Below are 21,021 nucleotides of genomic sequence, written 5' to 3'. Positions count from 1 at the left end.
GCAGCTTATTATTCAGATCTATTGCAGAAAACGGAAACAAACTGTTGGGTGTAGTGTAGGCTATAATGAAGTCTTACGTATTAACTGAAAACAGTTCACAATAGTTTGGAAGGTATGTATTTGTTTAGATGTGATGTAAAGTAAAATTTATGTGAATATATACCCGTGACACAGAAAGACGTATCCATGTACATATTGCAACACATTTACATCTATCAGATAATTTATTTTTAATGTCTTCTACAAATCATTCAATTCCATTGCAAACTTCTGTTAACATCGTTGCTGCTTCTGTCCTCAGCGTCCATCCCATCTACCCCAGCTCCCTGCGTAGATGTACTGGACAAATGCAAGTCCTACCTTCCCACGTCCTGCCTTGCACCTTATGACAATTGGGCTAAGACCAACTGCAGGAAATACTGTGGATATTGTGGTATGTGTTTCTTTGTTTGTTGTTTGACATAATGAGCATCTATCTTCCAAATTGGGATATGATGACATACATCAACCAAGTCAGTGAGACTGACCACCCAGTCCCGTCATTCGCTTTTTACGACAAGCATGGGTTGCTGAAGATCAATTCTAACCAGGTTCTTCACAGGGCTTATCTACTGCTCTTGTATTATTATTTACACTTTAAAGTTCATTGTGAATCAGGGGGCATGGGTGGCCCAGTCGTCTAATGCGCCCCTTGTCCGTTGGGCAAGGAGTCGCGTCCCTTGGGAACGCCAGAAAACTATGATTGTGGTTTCGAAACCCGGTTCGCCCCGATTATGTTTCTAGTTTTGTCAGCACCATACCCGTGCTCGTGGGTTTCACCGAAGTGGTAAACATCTGAGACCTGCATCACTTCGGGCTTACCCCCACATTAAGCTGACACGCCGCGATATGACTGGAATACTGTTAAAAGCGGCGTTAAACCCAACTCACTCACTCACTATGGGTTATAAGAGTTTGATCACAGGGCTTCTGGGGCAAAGCATAGCAGCAAACTATATGTGATCACTACCGGTGTGTGGCGGTACCCTCGAGGGGGTTAAAGTAGCCCCTAAGAGGGTGTAAGTTCCACATCATTCGAAGTATTTTTGTGCATGCCAGACTTTTAAACGTAGAATGTTTGTCATTTTAATCTTTATCTTACCTGGTAACTATCGCCAGTGACTGAAGGGATGATATAAATCCCGCTGGGGTCCATGCAGGAAGCAAAGGTACTGTAAGTCCCCATGGTCCCTAGTATGGTGATCTCCCTTCAGTTACTGACGATCTCTACCCCATTTTTATATTGTGTTGTTAACTAATACCTTCTGCTAATAAATGTTCTCAGCTAGTTTTAAATCGAAATTGTGATATTCTAGTTATTGTACTGTCCTTCAATGACAGGTTTTATTTAGTCTGAATATATATATTATTAATGAATAACTTCTCGTCACGATATGGCTGAAATATTACCGATGTGACGTTAAATATTAACTCACTCACTCACTACCGGTGTTGTTGCTAGCATCATATACGTTACATGCCCTTTTTGATCAGGTTCATGCTTACATGTAAATAATTTGCACTCTTTTGTGTCACAAGTCATGTTGATTTTCATTCTTTCAGACGCGAAGGCCGTGACTGGCTATTGTGAGTATAATGCCAAGTGATAGTTAGAATTCGGTCACTTAAGGTGATCTGAAAAAAAGTCCACCATTCACTGTGACAGATGAAATATCGTCTTCATCTGAATTTACAAATTACTCTGTTTCGGATGCCAATCATCATCATCAACAAAAATACATAATTCCTTATGAAAAATTAATTACCCATCATTCTTTATCAACAGTAAGGTATAAACCTCCCTTTATCAATAAAAAGTTACTAACATAATCTTTTAAAAAATAAACGTCATCCTTTTTAAGTGGCCAGTAGGATCATCCTTTGTCAGCTCCCACTAACCCTTCCTTTATACCCCCTCTGCAGTCGGCACGTGCTTCTACAAGGGCAGCCAGTACAAGCAGGGCCAGAAGTGGGAGGATGGCTGCGAGTACGAGTGTGAGTGCACCGACGCCTCCCATGGACAGTACAATTGCTACAACAGGTAATATACTACACCCTCCATACATGTATAATTAAAACTATCATACCTCAATGTCAGAATGGTGAGATCTGATTGGTCCACATGATCTTGATAAAATACTGTGTAATGAAGGGTAATACATTTCTCAGCGGTTGAATAAATCTCGTATACCCCGCCACGAGCAACACAGGCTGTACGTGGATTTCTCAGAGGCAGAATAAATCTCTCGTACCCCGCTTCAAAGCAAAATACCACATGCATTTTCCGAGTCACTGTTTTCAATCAATTTTGAATTTGTGTTAATTCTTTCACAATGGCATATTTTAGTGGTATAAAACCTAACGAGGGACGCATGAAACCCCATGAACCCCTCGTGATGCTGCTACAACTTATGTTATCAATTAGGTGAAACACACTAACACGGTCATGGTGCTAACAAACCCAAAAAAATAACCAGGGCGAATCTGGGATTCGAAACCACGATCACGCCTAGGGACGCATCTAGGGATCGCGAATTGCTGCGCCCTAGGTGACTTGATCACCCGTACCCTCAAAGTCGGCATCATAGTGCCAATTCGGAGATACAAGTCCGTTTCACTGCTTTGAACTTTTTACCCGATCAAATCAAGATTTGACATGAATTCGTTGATTTCTTCAGAGCAATGAAACTCTTTCATTCCTAAATTATCAACTGAACACTCACTGCTGGATATTCAGGAAATGGAATATCTTTGTTAATTTAGTTACCCCTGCAATCATCCATATTCCACCTCGATGACGAATTTTAGCAGAGATTTCGTACAAATATGGAAAGGATTTTGTCGCTTTTATTTTTTTATATAATCGAATTTAGTCCAGACAAACCAGTGATTGATGAACAGCGATCGACGCCAATGGGGTACATTGACACGCTATCTGCCATGTCAACAAACCCATTTCTAACAAAAAAAACAAGACCCGTGAAGATCCGGGGTAGAATAGGTCTTCATCAACCCATGCTTGCCGTAAGAGGTGACTATGCTTGTCGTAAGAGGCGACTAACGGGATCAGGTGGTCAGGCTCGCTGACTTGTTTGATCATGCGCGTATTATCAATCACTTGATTGTCTGGTCCTGAGTCGATTAATTACAGACCGCGGTCGTATAGCTGGAATATTGCTGAGTGCGGCGTTAAACAAAAACAAACAAACGTTTAGTCTCGTACGCCAATCAATGGACAAATAACGTTCACTGTCTCTAAAATAAAATATTTTACGGATTACGGTTGTTACATTATCTTATTACAATATAATAAAAAGGAGCCATGAGGCTCTGTTCATTTTCAGATACTGCAGTAATCTGGACTGGACTTGCCATCTACTATAGACTTACATGGGCTATATTGTATATATTGGTTTCAGGGTCTGTATGGCCGTCTAGACAATCATAGGTTGCTGGGGACAAAATCTGAACTAGTCTCCCACGGGATAGATGGTAGGGGTGGTTGGTAATGGGACATTGAATAGAGATATATGTACGACTGTGGCGTTGAAGATGTTGGTTAAAATAGCTTTGTTTCTATTAAAAAGAAAAAAATTGCAATTTCTGTGACCAGGAAGCTCGTGTATGAGCTAGTGTTTGAGCTAGTGTTAGTGCTAGTGTTTGAACTAGTGTTTGAGCTAGTGTTTGACTCAGTGACATGTTTCGGTGTCGTTCAGGTGCCCCGCCTATTACAACCTCCCCCCTCAGTGCACCCTGGTGAGGGTGAACAGCTCCTGTTGTCTACAGCCGGTCTGTGACTTCGACGGGAAATACGAGACCACATCCGGACAGAACGTCGGCAATCTTAACGGAAACAGTAAGTATTTTGTTGCACCGTCAGAAGAACTTACAATTCGAGTACAGTAAACTACGTTTATAACGAACACGCTTATAACGAACTGATCGATATAACGAGCTTAGTTTTTAGTCCCGGCCATTTGTTGTATATATACTGTATATATGCTTATAACGAACTACGGTTATTACGAACTAGAATTAGTGGTCCCTTTGAGTTCGTTATAACAGTAGTTTGCTGTGCTAGTTACATGTCGAGTTTGAGTCTATATCTTGTTTTCACGAAGTTCACAAATCAGTTATTGATGCTCATTGAGTTATAAGGGCATATTGAGTTCATCTTATTGCAACTCACGTTATAAATTATAAAGTTAAGTTATAAATACATCATTCGAGTGTTGTGAATATATATCCAGTTATACATGTAACGACAGATTTTAAGAACATACTGGGTTAAATGGACATGATAAAGAAGTGACGAGACGGTGCATCAATAACACAGACATTAAACTACCCATAGTCTCTCTCTCTCTCTCTCTCTCTCTCTCTCTCTCTCTCTCTCTCTCTCTCTCTCTCTCTCATCCCTCAGGCATAGATATTAACTTGAAATTTCAACTTATTATCTCGAAATTTAAACTTATGTACCTTGAAATTTCAAGATTCTAAGTTGAAATTATACAAAATATAAAAAACAAATGGCCCTTAAAGGCTTCCGTAGATAACATTCAAACTATGGAGATTTAATATATTTTATAACTAACTGTATACTGCCGACTTCCCCCCAACACGTTCTGATGCATATGGTTGTTTACATGGACCGACGCTGTTTGTTTCCTCACAGAGGTGTGCGAATACGGCGGCAAACAGTACTACCAGAGCCAGACCTGGCAGGTGGGATGTGAGTTCGAGTGCAAGTGCGAGGACGCCGGGGTCGGATTGTGGTCCTGCCAGAGTGTGTAAGTACAATTGTATTCAGTAACACGACACGACAACCCGGACTGTCGGAGATAGTGAATGGAATGTGTGGATGTAGTCACCAACATTATATCGCGGCTGTCTGGAATTGCCATAGTTACAGCAAGGCGTGTGGTCATTGGTACTAAAGCATGATGTCAATATCATTCCAGCTATATCACGGCGTATTATATGATAGCAAGTATTTCAATGCATGGTCGCCTATATCATAACTATGTCACGGCGTAGACGTCAGTATAAATGCTATACCACGGCGTGGTCGTCAGTATCAATGCTATATCACGGCGTGGTCGTCAGTATCAACGTTATATCACGGCATAGTCATCAGTACCAATGTTATATCACGGTGTAGTCGTCAGTGTCAATGCTATATCACGGCGTAGTCGTCAGAATCATACTTTATTATATACACATATCACAGCAGACAAATATTACAGCTGTATTACGGCGTAGCCAACACTGAAATATGCTTACCATGTCACAAACATGTGACGTCAGTGATCTTGATTGCGGCTATGACGTCACTTCCACAGCTCTCTGTACACACTTACCCTCAAATAAACACATCATTCCCCGTGTTTGTTATAATATTTTTACACTATGACATTTTGTTCTTCATCAAAGCGTCTTTTTCCAGCTGTGCCCAGTACGGCCAGCTCCCCAAAGGCTGTAAATTGGTAACGAAACCAGGCGAGTGTTGCGCCAAACCCGACTGCGAGTTCAACACTCAGGTGGGATCTTTCACAGGCCAGGGAACAACCAGTGGCAGTGGAGATAGTGAGTTATTATATTATTTGTTGTAAATGAATCAGTCAATGGTAATTTGGAGGTTTAAGTTGGTTAACTGGGACAAGTTCTTCTTGGGAATGTCAGCTCAAAGGGATACATCAAAGATTAACCGAACCGTGAAGATCCGGGGTAGAATAGGTCTTCAGCAACCAATTATTGCCGTAAAAGGCGACTATGCTTGTCGTAAGAGGCGACTAACGGGATTCTGTGGTCAGGCTCGCTGACTTGGTTGATGCATGTCATCGTATTTCAATTGCGTGGATCGATGCTCATGATGTCAATCACTGGATGGTCTGGTCCAGACTCGATTATTTACAGACCGCCGTCATATAGCTGGAATACCGCTGAGTGTGGCGTTAAACAACAAACAAACAAAGATAACCACTGAGTATAGTTTTACGCCGCTTTGAGCAATCTTCTAGCAATATCACGGCGGGAACAAATGGACCATACTTATTGTACTCATATGGGAATCGAACCCGTACCATCTGCTTGGGGAGTGAACAATTTTATCACAATTCGATCCCATCGCCCTCACACTGCACAGGGGGGTACGGGTGGCCCAGTCGTCTTAGGCGCCGCGATTCGCTGTGCAGAGTTGCGTCCCTTGGGCACGCCAGAAACCTATGATTGTGGGCTCGAATCCTGGTTCGCCACAATTATGTTATTAGGTTTTTCAGCACCATACCCGTGCTCGTGGGTTTCACCGAAGTGGTAAACGTCAGAGACCTGATCACTTCGGGCTTTACTCCCACATTAAGCACACGCAGTGATATAACTGGAATACTGTTAAAAGCGGCGTTAAACCCAACTCACTCACTCACTCACACTGAAAAGATTCGACTGGAACAAAAATTGTTTTATTATGTTGTGAAATGTTCGGTCTGGGCACCCAAAGCAAGTATTAAAGAGTAAACGCCTAAACGTGACACTGACATTAATATATTATCCCCATCTAATGCTATTCTGTCGTTTATTACAGAAATGCCGTTGACGACCGTGGGGCCTTGTGTGGACACTCAGAGCAACTGCAACTCATATGCTCCTGACGCATGCACCAAGTATAAGCGCTGGGCTATGGACAACTGCCGCAAACACTGCAACTTGTGTTGTGAGTACAATATGGCGGGTTCTCTTCATGCCCAGCATTACTATAGATGGGCATGACGTTCTCATTTATTTAAAAAATCTGTTATGAATTTATGAAACAAAAAAGAGAAGAGAAGAGTGATAGTGAGTACGGTAAACTCCCATATGTGGATTTTAGCATATCTCAATGCTGATTGGTCAATTGAAGCCATACGGCGTCAGTGTTTCATTTTTTAGAAAGTACGATACGTTATTCATTGTTCACGACGTCGGCCATTGTTCATGACGTCACGAATTACGTCATCTGAACAAAAGGCAGTGAAATTTATCTGTAAGGTTGACATTTCATACGTTTTTTCTTAACTGCCTCTTGAAATGTCAGTGTGTTATAAATAGAATAACCCAATCGAAACTCGTAATTAGGAATGTCTGATTCTTCGTAGCCCGTTGGTTATTCTCTAATTATGACATGACATCCAAACAAATTTCTTACTGTTTCAGTGGATGCCTATCTCCCTGGACCAAATGGTAAGTAACCACTGGAATATGATTTAAATTAGCATTTATTTGATACGCTTATGTTCCTAGGTTTGTAAGCACCATGCCGTACTCGCGGGTTACATTGAAGTTATAAACGTCTGAGACCATCACGCCAAGCTGACACGTGGTGGTTCAACTGGTATTCAAAACGGCGTAAAACCAAACTCAATGACTACGTTTTTCTCATTGATGTTAGGCCTCGTTAAGATCCGGGGTAGAATAGGTCTTCAGCAACCCATGCCGTAAAAGGCCACTATGCTTGTCGTAAGAGGCGACTAACGGGATCGGGTGGTCAGGCACGGTGACTTGGTTGATGCATGTCATCGTATCCCAATTGCGTGGATCGATGCTCATGATGTCAATCTCTGGATTGTCCAGACTCGACTATTTACAGACCGCCGTCATATACATGTAGCTGGAATATTGCTGAGTGCGGCGTTAAACAACAAACAAACAAAAGTCTTAGAGGTTCGCGGTCTCGATTCTGAAACGTACATAGAATTCAGAAGGCTTCACTGCCTGGAGCACTGATGGCTTGGCATTACAAGCTAATTTTCAAATAACGTGACCGAACGTTTCTCTTGATTATAAACAAACGCGCTAATATTGAAATCAGACTAGGTGATGATAATGGAAGTCTGTCAGTGCGATTAACTGATTGTATCACATAATAATTGCACAGAGATATCCCACTAAAACGACGACAGTGAGGTGTATGAGTACGTATCATCACATATCAACGTGGGGGCACAGGTGTCCTAGTGGTCTTAGGCACCAGAATTCGATGTGCAGAGTTTCTTCCCATGAAAGTCAGAAACCTATGATTGTGGTTCGAATCCCGGTTCGCCCCGATTATATTTCCATGTTTGTCAGCACAATACCCGTGCTCGGGGGTTTCTTCTGCAAACGTCTAAGACCTGCATCACTTCGGGCTTTCCCCCCGCACCAACCACACACGCCGCGATATAACTTGAATACTGTTAAAAGCGGCTTTAAATCCAACTCACTCACTACACATCAAAGTGACCAAAGTTTCGATATCTGGACAAAGAGCCACACAATCACAGAGGATAAATACGCATATGCAAATAGTTGCCTCCGTGGTCTAGTGGTAGAGCGTCCGCCCGGAGAGCGGAAGGTTCGGGGTTCGATCCCCGGCCGCGTCATACCAAAAGACGTTAAAAGATGGTACTCTGTCTGGCGCTCGGCATTAAGGGGCTAAAACAAGGACTGGTCAGTACACTGTGTCTGATATGTGTATTCATGTTAAACTGCGGCATGGTATCTCAGTGGGCTAGCACTTTAAATCGGCATCAGTCCGGTCTAGTACAAACAGCCACACACACACACACACACACTCACACACGTGCATGCACGTCGCTATATAAGTGCAATAATCTTGGACGCGACGATAAACCCAATTTCACCTCACCTCACAATGAACATTTCATGGCATATGTTGATCTGAATGCGCAGACTGTTAACAAGTGAAATAAGAAACTTGACTGTATGAGATGTGATGAATCTTGCTGGCCTGTGGAAGGGGTGCTAGATAGACTCCCCCTATTGTACTGACGTTGTGTGTTCTGTTCCAGACTTCTGTCTGTACAAGGGACACAACTACACCCAGGGGCAGCGGTGGACCGACGGATGCAACGGCGAGTGTTTCTGTGACAACGCCAAATACGGATACTACAGATGCAATAATGCGTAAGTCTAGTACAGTAAACTACGGTTATAACGAACACGCTTATAACGAACTGACGGATATAACGAACTTACTTTTTTTGGTCCTGATTATTTGCTGTAGTTATACTGTATATATGCTTACAACGAACTACGGTTATAACGAACTAATATTAGTAGTCCCTTTGAGTTCGTTATAACCGTAGTTTACTGTACTTCAGTTATGGTTTGAAAAGTGGTAGTAGTAGTAGTAGTTAACTAGTAGAAGTAGCAGTAGTCACAGCAGTTAAAGTAGTAGTAGTAGTAGTAGTTAACTGATAGAAGTAGCAGTAGTCACAGCAGTTAAAGTAGTAGTAGTAGTAGTAGATTTATAAATAGTAGTCGTAGCAGTAACAATCGTAGTAGTAGTAGTAGTAGTAGTAGTAGTAGTAGTAGTAGTAGTAGTAGTAGTGGTGGTAGTGGTAGTAGTGGTGGTAGTAGTAGTAGTAGTAGTAGTAGTAGTAGTAGTAGTAGTAGTAGTAGTAGTAGTAGTAGTAGTAGTGGTGGTAGTGGTAGTAGTGGTGGTAGTAGTAGTAGTAGAAGTAGCAGCAGCAGTAAAACAAAAGCAGTAGTAGTAGTGGAAGTGTTGGTAGCAACTGTAGTTGTAGAGGTGGTCGTAGTACTACTTGTAAAGGTGTAGGAGCAACTGTGGTTTGTTGTTTGTTGTTTAACGCCGCACTCAGCAATATTCCAGCTGTATGACGGCGGTCTGCAAATAATCGAGTTTCGACCAGACATTCAGTGATTGACATGAGCTTCGATCCACGCAATTTGGATACGCTGACATGCATCAACCATGTCAGCGAGCCTGACCACCCGGTTCCGTTTGTCGCCTCTTACGGCAAGCATGGGTTGCTAAACCATATTCTAACCCAGATCGTCACGGATACTAGTAGAAGTAGTAGCAGCAGTAAAACAGAAGCAGTAGTAGTGGTAGATTTGGTAGCATCTGTAGTTGTAGGCGTGGTAGTGGTAGTACTAGTTGTAGTTGTAGGAGCAACCGTGGTCGTAGGAGCAACAGTAGTAGCCACAGAACTATTAAAAGCAGTAGTAGTTATCGTATCAGTAGTAACAGTTGTATTACTAGTCTCTAACATCTTTTGAGTAGTATATCTTTATCTGATTACACGAAGCGTTGATATCAGTCACTCGCTCACACTCCGCGTCTCCTGCAGGTGCCCCAAGTACTTCAACATTCCTCCAGGGTGCTCCCTGGAGACGGCCAAGGGACAGTGTTGCAAGGTCATGACCTGTAAAACTGGTTCATTCGTGGGTTCGTCCACCACCCCCGGGTCTCTCGGTGCCTACCCCGTCCCGACCCTCCCGAATCAACCTACCCCCGGTCCGGGACAGCAGCCCACCCCTCGTCCATACCTGGCTCCTCAGAAACTCGGTGGGTAATATAAACGTCATGACATCCTTTCACACAAAATGTTGACGCTTGGTGAAGTTCCATGTGTAACCACCTATAGATAGATACACGCATGAGAAGGGGCATCGTTCTGATGCGCTCCATATCGATGTCTGTCGAGATGTAGTTCCGTGTGTATATTTCAACTGATTGCATGTTCCGATGTCTGTTTACATGTAGTTCCGTGTGTATATTTCAACTGATTGCATGTTCCGATGTCTGTTTACATGTAGTTCCGTGTGTATATTTCAACTGATTGCATGTTCCGATGTCTGTCTACATGTAGTTCCGTGTGTATATTTCAACTGATTGCATGTTCCGATGTCTGTCCACATGTAGTTCCGTGTGTATATTTCAACTGATTGCATGTTCCGATGTCTGTTTACATGTAGTTCCGTGTGTATATTTCAACTGATTGCATGTTCCGATGTCTGTCCACATGTAGTTCCGTGTGTATATTTCAACTGATTGCATGTTCCGATGTCTGTCTACGAGTAGTTCCGTGTGTATATTTCAACTGATTGCATGTTCCGATGTCTGTGTACATGTAGTTCCGTGTGTATATTTTAACTGATTGCATGTTCCGATGTCTGTCTACATGTAGTTCCGTGTGTATATTCCAACTGATTGCATGTTCCGATGTCTGTCTACATGTAGTTTCGTGTGTATATTTCAGCTGGCTGCATGTTCCGATGTCTGTCTACATGTAGTTTCGTGTGTATATTTCAGCTGGCTGCATGTTCCGATGTCTGTCTACATGTAGTTTCGTGTGTATATTTCAGCTGGCTGCATGTACCAGGGGACACTATACAAACAGGGTCAGAGATGGACGGATGGTTGTGATTACTCCTGTTCATGTGACGACGGAGTCTCAGGAAGATTCACCTGTTCGCCAAGGTAAACACTCACTTGGGGTTGTCCGGAACTGCGACTGACCCGTGAGGATTCCGGGGTAGAATAGGTCTTCAGCAACCCATGCTTGCCGTAAAAGGCGACTATGCTTGTCGATGAGGCGACTCACGGGATCGGGTGGTCAGGCTCGCTGACTTGGTTGAAGCATGTCATCGATCCCAATTGCGTGGATCGATGCTCATGATGTCAATAACTGGACTGTCTGGTCCAGACTCGATTATTTAATAAATTTATTTGATAAAGGGAAGTTACTCTAGCCGACAAACTGATGGATTGCCGCGAAAGGCAAGTAGAAACAATTTGTGTCTGCAAGTGTAGCTTAGCTTAAGTGTAGTTACGCCACTGTATAAGAAATCAGTTTCAGTTGGAACTATATTGACTGTTGTCACTGTCCGACTGACACATCACTTACCTTCTGAAAGAATATAATATTAATGCGCTTATTCCAGGAAAACTTGCAATGTTAAGGTATGTTTGTGAGAGATGGGAACAGATTTTTCGAGCACAGAATTGAAGAACGACATTATATAATAAAGAGGTTATCACGATTGTTTGTTTGGAGTGGTACATACCTGTATTAGGAATAAACACTATGTATTTACCTCGCCAAGGCTCGCTAAATATAATGTTTATTCCCATTAGGATCTTATCATCTCCAAACACATGTGCGTGATAACCTCTATGTATCATTCGAAATCATTCTTTCTTTTGTAAACAGTATCTTCAGGGTAACAATTACAGCTAACCAGCTTCAGTGTCAGATAAGAGATGACCTGCAAAGCATCGCGATGCAATTTCACTGTAGCGATAGTTCGAGCGAGTTATGGTATGTGATATCACCTAAGCGATATCTCCTGTTGAAGCCAGTTTTGGAATATACAATGTCATGTATATATAGTTAAAATAATTATGATTTCATTTCATCCAATATGAACGTAACGCAACGTCACTCAGTTTTATCTGTTTTTGTTTGTTTGTTGTTTAATCGAGCCTTGACCACACAATCCAGTGATTGACATCATGAGCATCGATCCACGCAATTGGGATCGATGACATGCATCAACCAAGTCAGCGAGCCTGACCAGCCTATACCGTTAGTCGCCTTTTACGACCAGCAATGTAGCCTTTAACGGAAGCATCGGTTGCTGAAGACCTATTCTACCCCGGATCTTCAAGGGTCACGTCACTCAGTATTACTTATTATTACTGAAAATTATTTCTCATCATATATTGGATACTAATAAGAATAATTTCGGAGGCATTGATAACATTGATTGCTTCTCTGTGACCAATGAAGATGCCCAAGCTTCACGGGTCTGCCAAGCGGATGCGTTCTGAAAGACACGCCCAACGACCCATGCTGCCAACTCCCAGACTGCAGCGGCGCACCGGCCGGAACTACAGTAGTCCCGACGTATGGCCCGGGATTCACAGGCTATGGACCCGCTGTTTATCCATCAGGATACGGACCAGGAGTCTCCGGAACCGGACTGCCACCAATTCAGGGACAGACACAGGCTCCTTTGACGGGAAACACAGGTAAACCAATACCAATGCCCCAACATTTCCTGTATGTACATTAAGTGCAAATAAATAAATAAATAAATAAATAAATAAATCTCCTATATGTACATTAATTGCAAATAAAATAAAATAAATAAATAAATAAATAAATAAATAAATAAATAAATAAATAAATCAGTCGTGAAGTCTCAGTCTGTAACTGTACACATCGACTTAATTATCGATTTGAATGGAATAAATAAATGTTTTAATATTGTCCGATAATGTCTGACATATATAAAACAGATTTACAGCGCCAATAGGCGAAACACGTTTTTTTTCAACTTTTACGGTAAGCGGTGATTTTTGCTTTGACACTATGGTCTCGTTACGGGTTAACGTTTTAAAGTTTAGACAGATACTACACAAACGATAAATTAAATGAATTTAAGTCGTTTGACACAGTCACAATTATGTTTTTAGGTTTGTCAGCACCATACCCGTGTTCGTGGGTTTCACCGAAGTGGTAAACGTCTGAGACCTGCATCACTTCGGGCTTTCCTTCCACATTAAGCTGACACGCCGCGATATAACTGGAATACTGTTAAAAGCGGCGTTAAACCCAACTCACTCACTCACTTTACACAGCCAGTAGAATGCTGCCTTAACGCTGCCACGCCGTAAATTGAACTACACGTCTGTCTAAATCGGCGATACGCTAACACCGTCCCTCCAGCATTTCTCGAACGTAAATATTTGTTTTACTCTTAATGACGTCTTGACCACTGGTCTTCGGCCATTACGGATGACCCTGCTCTGTTTGTAGCTGGCTGCCACTACCATGGCAAGACGTACCAGGCTGGACAGACGTGGGCGGACGGATGCCAGTACAAGTGTGCCTGCATCGACGGCAACACCGGATACTACAAGTGCACTGACAGGTCAGGACTAGGTCCGGGTTTGTCAGGAATACCAGACTAGATCCGGGTTTGTCAGGAATACCAGACTAGATCCGGGTGGTTCAGGAATACCAGACTAGATCCGGGCGGTTAGGAATACCAGACTAGATCCGGGTTTGTCCGGAATACCAGATTAGATCCGGGTGGTTCAGGAATACCAGACTAGACGTAGGTGGTTCAGGAATACCAGACTAGATCCGGGTTTGTCAGGAATACCAGACTAGACCCAGGTGGTTCAGGAATACCAGACTAGATCCGGGTGGTTCTGGAATACCAGACTAGATCCGAGTGGTTCAGGAATAACAGATTAAACCCAGGTCGTTCAGGAATACCAGACTAGATCCGGGTGGTTCAGGAGTACCAGACTAGATCCGGGTTTGTCAGGAATACCAGACTAGACCCAGATGGTTCAGGAATACCAGACTAGATCCGGGTGGTTCTGGAATACCAGACTAGATCCAGGCGGTTCAGGAATACCAGACTAGATCAGGGTGGTTCAGGAATACCAGACAAGATCCGGGCGGTTCAGAAATAGCAGACTAGATCCGGGCGGTTTAGAACTGGACTAGATCCTGGTGGTTCAGAAATACTGGACTAGATCTGGACGGTTCAGAAATACTAGACTAGATCCGGTTGGTTCAGGAATTCCAGACCAATCCGAGTGGTTCAGAAATACTAAATTAGATCCAGGTGGCTAAGAAATACCAGAGAAGGTCCGTATGGTTCTCATGCTCGGTGACCTGGCTGGTTGTGTGTCATCGTACCCCGACGACCCGGGGCGTTGCTCATAATATCAACCACTGGAAACTCTTGCCCAAACTCGGATTGCTTACATGCAGCTGCCGTGGCCTGATAGAGTTGGCATGATAGAGTTGGCCTGATAGAGTTGGCATGATAGAGTTGGCATGATAGAGTTGGCATGATAGAGTTGGCATGATAGAGTTGGCATGATAGAGTTGGCCTGATAGAGTTGGCATGATAGAGTTGGCATGATAGAGTTGGCATGATAGAGTTGGCATGATAGAGTTGGCATGATAGAGTTGGCCTGATAGAGTTGGCCTGATAGAGTTGGCATGATAGAGTTGGCCTGATAGAGTTGGCATGATAGAGTTGGCCTGATAGAGTTGGCATGATAGAGTTGGCCTGATAGAGTTGGCCTGATAGAGTTGGCATGATAGAGTTGGCATGATAGAGTTGGCATGATAGAGTTGGCCTGATAGAGTTGGCATGATAGAGTTGGCCTGATAGAGTTGGCATGATAGAGTTGGCCTGATAGAGTTGGCATGATAGAGTTGGCCTGATAGAGTTGGCCTGATAGAGTTGGCCTGATAGAGTTGGCATGATAGAGTTGGCCTGATAGAGTTGGCCTGATAGAGTTGGCATGATAGAGTTGGCCTGATAGAGTTGGCCTGATAGAGTTGGCATGATAGAGTTGGCCTGATAGAGTTGGCATGATAGAGTTGGCCTGATAGAGTTGGCATGATAGAGTTGGCATGATAGAGTTGGCCTGATAGAGTTGGCCTGATAGAGTTGGCATGATAGAGTTGGCCTGATAGAGTTGGCCTGATAGAGTTGGCCTGATAGAGTTGGCCTGATAGAGTTGGCATGATAGAGTTGGCCTGATAGAGTTGGCCTGATAGAGTTGGCATGATAGAGTTGGCCTGATAGAGTTGGCCTGATAGAGTTGGCATGATAGAGTTGGCATGATAGAGTTGGCCTGATAGAGTTGGCCTGATAGAGTTGGCCTGATAGAGTTGGCCTGATAGAGTTGGCATGATAGAGTTGGCCTGATAGAGTTGGCCTGATAGAGTTGGCATGATAGAGTTGGCCTGATAGAGTTGGCCTGATAGAGTTGGCATGATAGAGTTGGCCTGATAGAGTTGGCCTGATAGAGTTGGCCTGATAGAGTTGGCCTGATAGAGTTGGCATGATAGAGTTGGCCTGATAGAGTTGGCCTGATAGAGTTGGCCTGATAGAGTTGGCATGATAGAGTTGGCCTGATAGAGTTGGCCTGATAGAGTTGGCATGATAGAGTTGGCCTGATAGAGTTGGCATGATAGAGTTGGCCTGATAGAGTTGGCCTGATAGAGTTGGCATGATAGAGTTGGCCTGATAGAGTTGGCCTGATAGAGTTGGCATGATAGAGTTGGCCTGATAGAGTTGGCCTGATAGAGTTGGCATGATAGAGTTGGCCTGATAGAGTTGGCATGATAGAGTTGGCATGATAGAGTTGGCATGATAGAGTTGGCCTGATAGAGTTGGCCTGATAGAGTTGGCATGATAGAGTTGGCATGATAGAGTTGGATATCGCTGACGGCAGAGGAAATCAGTAAACAAAACAAAACAACTCTTCAACTCTTGGCAAAGCTTTATTCTAATAATAATAATTATATTAAATTTAATAACTAGTAAATTAAGCAGGTAAAATGGTTCTTGTGTCTCAAACATTTTAAATCCGCATTAATCCGAAATTTGATCCGAAACTAAAGACGGGCATGTATGTGTTTGTGTCAAGTTTGTCCATGTTTCCATGGTAACATGTGCGTGTGTTCCAGGTGCCCACAGTTCCAGAACCTCCCAGCCCAGTGTTCACTGATAACGGACCCAAATGACAGCTGCTGCAAGACCTATCAATGCAACTTTGCCCAGCAGGCGACCACGCCCAAACCTTTGTTCGCCGTCACCACCCCCCAGCCGGGCGTGGGTAAGTATCTGGTAATAATGATCACGAAGTACTGATGCTTGATTTCCGGTTAGGTATACCTTGACTCCATGCAGCGCATATCACATGCTAGCAATGAGGTGAGGTGAAATGGGGTTTCACGTCGCGTCCAAGATTATTGCACTTATATAGCGACGTGCATGCACGTGTGAGTGTGGCTGCTTGTACTGGTCCGGACTGAGGCCGATTTATAGTGCTAGCTCACTGAGATACCATGCCGCAGTTCAACATGAATACCCCACTCAGACACAATATACTGACTCCGAGCCGACCAGTCCTTGTTTTAGCCCCTTAATGCCGAGCGCCAGACAGGGTAACAACAAGTACCATCTTTTAACGTCTTTTGGTATGACGCGATTGGGGATTGAACCCCGGACCTTCCGCTCTCCGGGCGGACGCTCTACCATTAGACCACGGAGGCGGTCTCTAGCAATGAGAGGAGTGTCGATGTTAAATTTAATATGCTTATATGATTATTATATTATTTCTTTTCAATGTGCTGTGTGTTTCAGACTACTGTGTGTACAAGGGCCTGTACTACCGCCAGGGCGAGCAATGGAGCGACGGTTGCACTCTCACCTGCAGATGCGAGGATGCTAAGAACAACTACCACCAGTGCACGGACAGGTAGGACAGTTCTCACCTGTACCAGTAACTCCACCATTGCAGGTCAAGGAATTTATCGATCAGTATTTTCCAAAGAATCGAACCACCTTCATTGTGTGTTGGAGGGGCCTGCCGAGGAGCAGAAGGTCGGTGATTCGATCCTCTGGCGGCATCCTACTAAAAAATGTTTAAAGACTGTACCGTTTTGTTATACTTAAGTTTTTTGGTAGGGATAATCAGATATGAAATAAAATATCCCTATCAACTGTGGAGCAGTATATTAGTATCAGTATTAGTATATATTATTGTATACGACAAAGGTACAGGTATCTGTAGGATGAGTTCAGATAACCGATAATCTGTACTGTTTGTTTGTTTGTTGTTTAACGCCGCACTCAGCACTATTCCAGCTATATGACGGCGGTCTGTAAATAATCTGGACCAGACAAACCAGTGACTGACGCCATGAGCATCGCTCAACGCAATTGGGATACGATGACATGCATCAACCAAGTCAGTGAGCCTGACCACCCGATCCCGTTAGTCGCCTTTTACGGCAAGCATTGGTTGCTGAAGACCTATTCTAACCCGGATCTTCACGTCCCATAAGGGCGGTCGGGTAGCCCATTGATTAAAGCGTTCGCTCGTCACGCCGAAGATCCGGGTTCGATTCCCGACATGGGTACAATGTGTGAAGCCCATTTCTGGTGTCCCCCGCCGTGATATTGCTTGAATATTGCTAAAAGCGATAATCTGTACTGAGATGTGTCCACAAACTCTCCAGGTCTCATTTGTTTGCATGGACAGTGTGAATTTCACGCAGGCTCTCTTACATGGACATCTGCTTGCCTTAGTAAAACATGGACTTGGTTTTATTTTATTAGACCCCCACACCAACACCATACTCCACCTTAATCCCGAAAATAAAATGATGCCCAATCATAATGATAATGGATCGGTTGCAGGTGTCCAAGTTTCACCAACGTGCCTCTTGGTTGCAAGTTGGTGCCTGATCAGAGAGACCCCCAGTGCTGCAAGGTTCCAGAATGCGACTCCGCCAACCAGGGCACCGGCACCGGCTCCATCCAGCCTCTGGGTTTCCTCGGTTCCTTCACCGGCTATGGACGCCCCCCTGGCACCAACCTGCCCTCTCAGGTCGGATACAGAGGTGACTGCAGCACTACTGCGCATGCGCTGGCAATAGCAGAATGATCTAATATTGACGCAGAAACAATAAGAGTGAGAATGTTATGATAAAACACTACGGATTGTGAAGGGACCATTTTCCCAGAGGGATAACTTAGGTAGGGAGTGTCCCAGAACCCCAAGTTTACCCACTACTGGTCTCTGTCAAGGTAAACAGTTATTAAGGTATCCGAATCTATCAACACCTGGTGTCGATTTATCTATATATGTCCTGCCGTGTGTCGATAAATATGTCAGCACTGTGTGTTGCTAATTGTACCCAACATCCGATCTCGATGCCATGGTTTCCGGTAGGCTTATTGCCCGATACACCTGTTGCTATATTAAGAATATTTCAAACCTTGTGACTATTAATTAACTTCCATTACCGCTGTGCCTCTGGGCCTCTGGGTTGAGAGGAAGAATATGTGTCGAGTGGAGGAGATGAAGCTGTGCCCCGGGGCTAAATGGATGAAGCTGTGACTTGGCCTGAGTGGTTGAAGCTTTGACACGGGCGGAGTGGATAAAGCTGTGATCCGGTGCTAAATGGATGAAGCTGTGACCGGGGCTAAATGGATGAAGCTGTGACCGGGGCTAAATGGATGAAGCTGTGATCTGGGTCTAAATGGATGAAGCTTTGACCTGGGCAGAGTGGATGAAGCTGTGACCCGGGCGGAGTGGATGAAGTTGAGACCTGGGCGGAGAGGATGAAGCTGTGACCCGGGCGGAGTGGATGAAGCTGTGTTCCGTGGTTAAATGGATGACCAAGGGCTATATGGATGAAGCCTTGACCTGGGCGGAGTGGATGAAGCCTTGACCTGGGCGGAGTAAATGAAGCCTTGACCTGGGCGGATTTGATGAAGCTGTGACCTGGGGCTAAATGGATGAAGCTTTGACCCGGGCGGAGTGGATGAAGCTTTGACCTGGGCGGAGTGGATGAAGCTGTGGCCTGGGCGGAGTGGATGAAGCTGTGACCTGGGGCTAAATGGATGAAGCTTTGACCCGGGCGGAGTGGATGAAGCTGTGACCTGGGCGGAGTGGATGAAGCTGTGACCTGGGCGGAGTGGATGAAGCTGTGACCCGGGCGGAGTGGATGAAGCTGTGACCTGGGCGGAGTGGATGAAGCTGTGCCCCGTGGCTCAATGGATGACCTAGGGCTATATGGATGAAGCCTTGACCTTGGCGGAGTGGATGAAGCTGTGACCCGGGCAGAGTGGATGAAGCTGTGACCTGGGCGGAGTGGATGAAGCTGTGACCCGTGGTTAAATGGATGACCTAGGGCTATATGGATGAAGCCTTGACCTGGGCGGAGTGGATGAAGCCTTGACCTGGGCGGAGTGGATGAAGCCTTGACCTGGGCAGTGTGGATGAAGCTGTGCTCCGTGGCTAAATGGATGACCTAGGGCTATATGGATGAAGCCTTGACCTGGGCGGAGTGGATGAAGCCTTGACCTGGGCGGATTTGATGAAGCTGTGACCTGGGGCTAAATGGATGAAGCTTTGACCCGGGCGGAGTGGATGAAGCTTTGACCTGGGCGGAGTGGATGAAGCTGTGGCCTGGGCGGAGTGGATGAAGCTGTGACCTGGGGCTAAATGGATGAAGCTTTGTCCCGGGCGGAGTGGATGAAGCTGTGACCTGGGCGGAGTGGATGAAGCTGTGCCCCGTGGCTAAATGGATGACCTAGGGCTATATGGATGAAGCCTTGACCTTGGCGGAGTGGATGAAGCTGTGCCCCGTGGCTAAATGGATGACCTAGGGCTATATGGATGAAGCCTTGACCTGGGCGGAGTGGATGAAGCCTTGACCTGGGCGGAGTGGATGAAGCTGTGCTCCGTGGCTAAATGGATGACCTAGGGCTATATGGATGAAGCCTTGACCTGGGCGGAGTGGATGAAGCCTTGACCTGGGCGGATTTGATGAAGCTGTGACCTGGGGCTAAATGGATGAAGCTTTGACCCGGGCGGAGTGGATGAAGCTTTGACCTGGGCGGAGTGGATGAAGCTGTGGCCTGGGCGGAGTGGATGAAGCTGTGACCTGGGGCTAAATGGATGAAGCTTTGTCCCGGGCGGAGTGGATGAAGCTGTGACCTGGGCGGAGTGGATGAAGCTGTGCCCCGTGGCTAAATGGATGACCTAGGGCTATATGGATGAAGCCTTGACCTTGGCGGAGTGGATGAAGCTGTGCCCCGTGGCTAAATGGATGACCTAGGGCTATATGGATGAAGCCTTGACCTGGGCGGAGTGGATGAAGCTGTGACCCGGGCAGAGTGGATGAAGCTGTGACCCGGGCATAGTGGATGAAGCCTTGACCTGGGCGGAGTGGATGAAGCTTTGACCCGGGCGGAGTGGATGAAGCTTTGACCCGGGGCTTAATGGATAAAGTTGTGCCCCGGAATGAGTGAAACAATCTCCTCGCCGGGGCCACGTGGAGGAAGGAAAATTGGAAACTTATTTATGCTTATGTATTGAGGGAAATGTGTAAATATTTTATTTCCGTTTCAGTCACTTTTGTCAATTGTGATATGACATTAAAGTGAAACAGATATATAAATACATGTTTACTCGCCAAGAGTGAGGTGTAAGTTAGTTATATCCTTACCTTTCTCCGTTTAACATAGTTTTTTTTTACTCAACATTTTATGTCGAGTTTCGAGTTATGTCATATTGTGTGTTATGTGAACATGCAATCCGGTTTATAGTCATTAGATATCATCTTGTCCTCAGGGGGCGGT

The 21,021-nt window shown here is 44.7% G+C and overlaps 1 protein-coding gene across 1 annotated transcript in view; it reads left to right on the top strand.

Annotated features, from left to right (window-relative positions):
* LOC124137554 overlaps positions 1-21,021 on the top strand; it is a 49,412-nt gene that overhangs the window by 17,250 nt on the left and 11,141 nt on the right. The window contains exons 13-28 of the mRNA XM_048398947.1: positions 302-433; positions 1,603-1,626; positions 1,963-2,080; positions 3,756-3,895; positions 4,715-4,829; positions 5,486-5,625; positions 6,620-6,748; positions 7,228-7,254; positions 8,862-8,976; positions 10,167-10,384; positions 11,185-11,299; positions 12,612-12,853; positions 13,644-13,758; positions 16,332-16,480; positions 17,011-17,125; positions 18,070-18,272. Of these exons, the coding sequence (XP_048254904.1) occupies positions 302-433; positions 1,603-1,626; positions 1,963-2,080; positions 3,756-3,895; positions 4,715-4,829; positions 5,486-5,625; positions 6,620-6,748; positions 7,228-7,254; positions 8,862-8,976; positions 10,167-10,384; positions 11,185-11,299; positions 12,612-12,853; positions 13,644-13,758; positions 16,332-16,480; positions 17,011-17,125; positions 18,070-18,272 (2,097 nt within the window). The remainder of the gene's footprint in view (positions 1-301; positions 434-1,602; positions 1,627-1,962; positions 2,081-3,755; positions 3,896-4,714; positions 4,830-5,485; positions 5,626-6,619; positions 6,749-7,227; positions 7,255-8,861; positions 8,977-10,166; positions 10,385-11,184; positions 11,300-12,611; positions 12,854-13,643; positions 13,759-16,331; positions 16,481-17,010; positions 17,126-18,069; positions 18,273-21,021) is intronic.

The sequence above is a fragment of the Haliotis rufescens genome, unplaced genomic scaffold (genome assembly GCF_023055435.1).
Source record: "Haliotis rufescens isolate VD_foot unplaced genomic scaffold, xgHalRufe1.0.p SCAF_19, whole genome shotgun sequence".
Taxonomy (NCBI): domain Eukaryota; kingdom Metazoa; phylum Mollusca; class Gastropoda; order Lepetellida; family Haliotidae; genus Haliotis; species Haliotis rufescens.
This window is presented reverse-complemented; position numbering and strand designations above follow the sequence as displayed.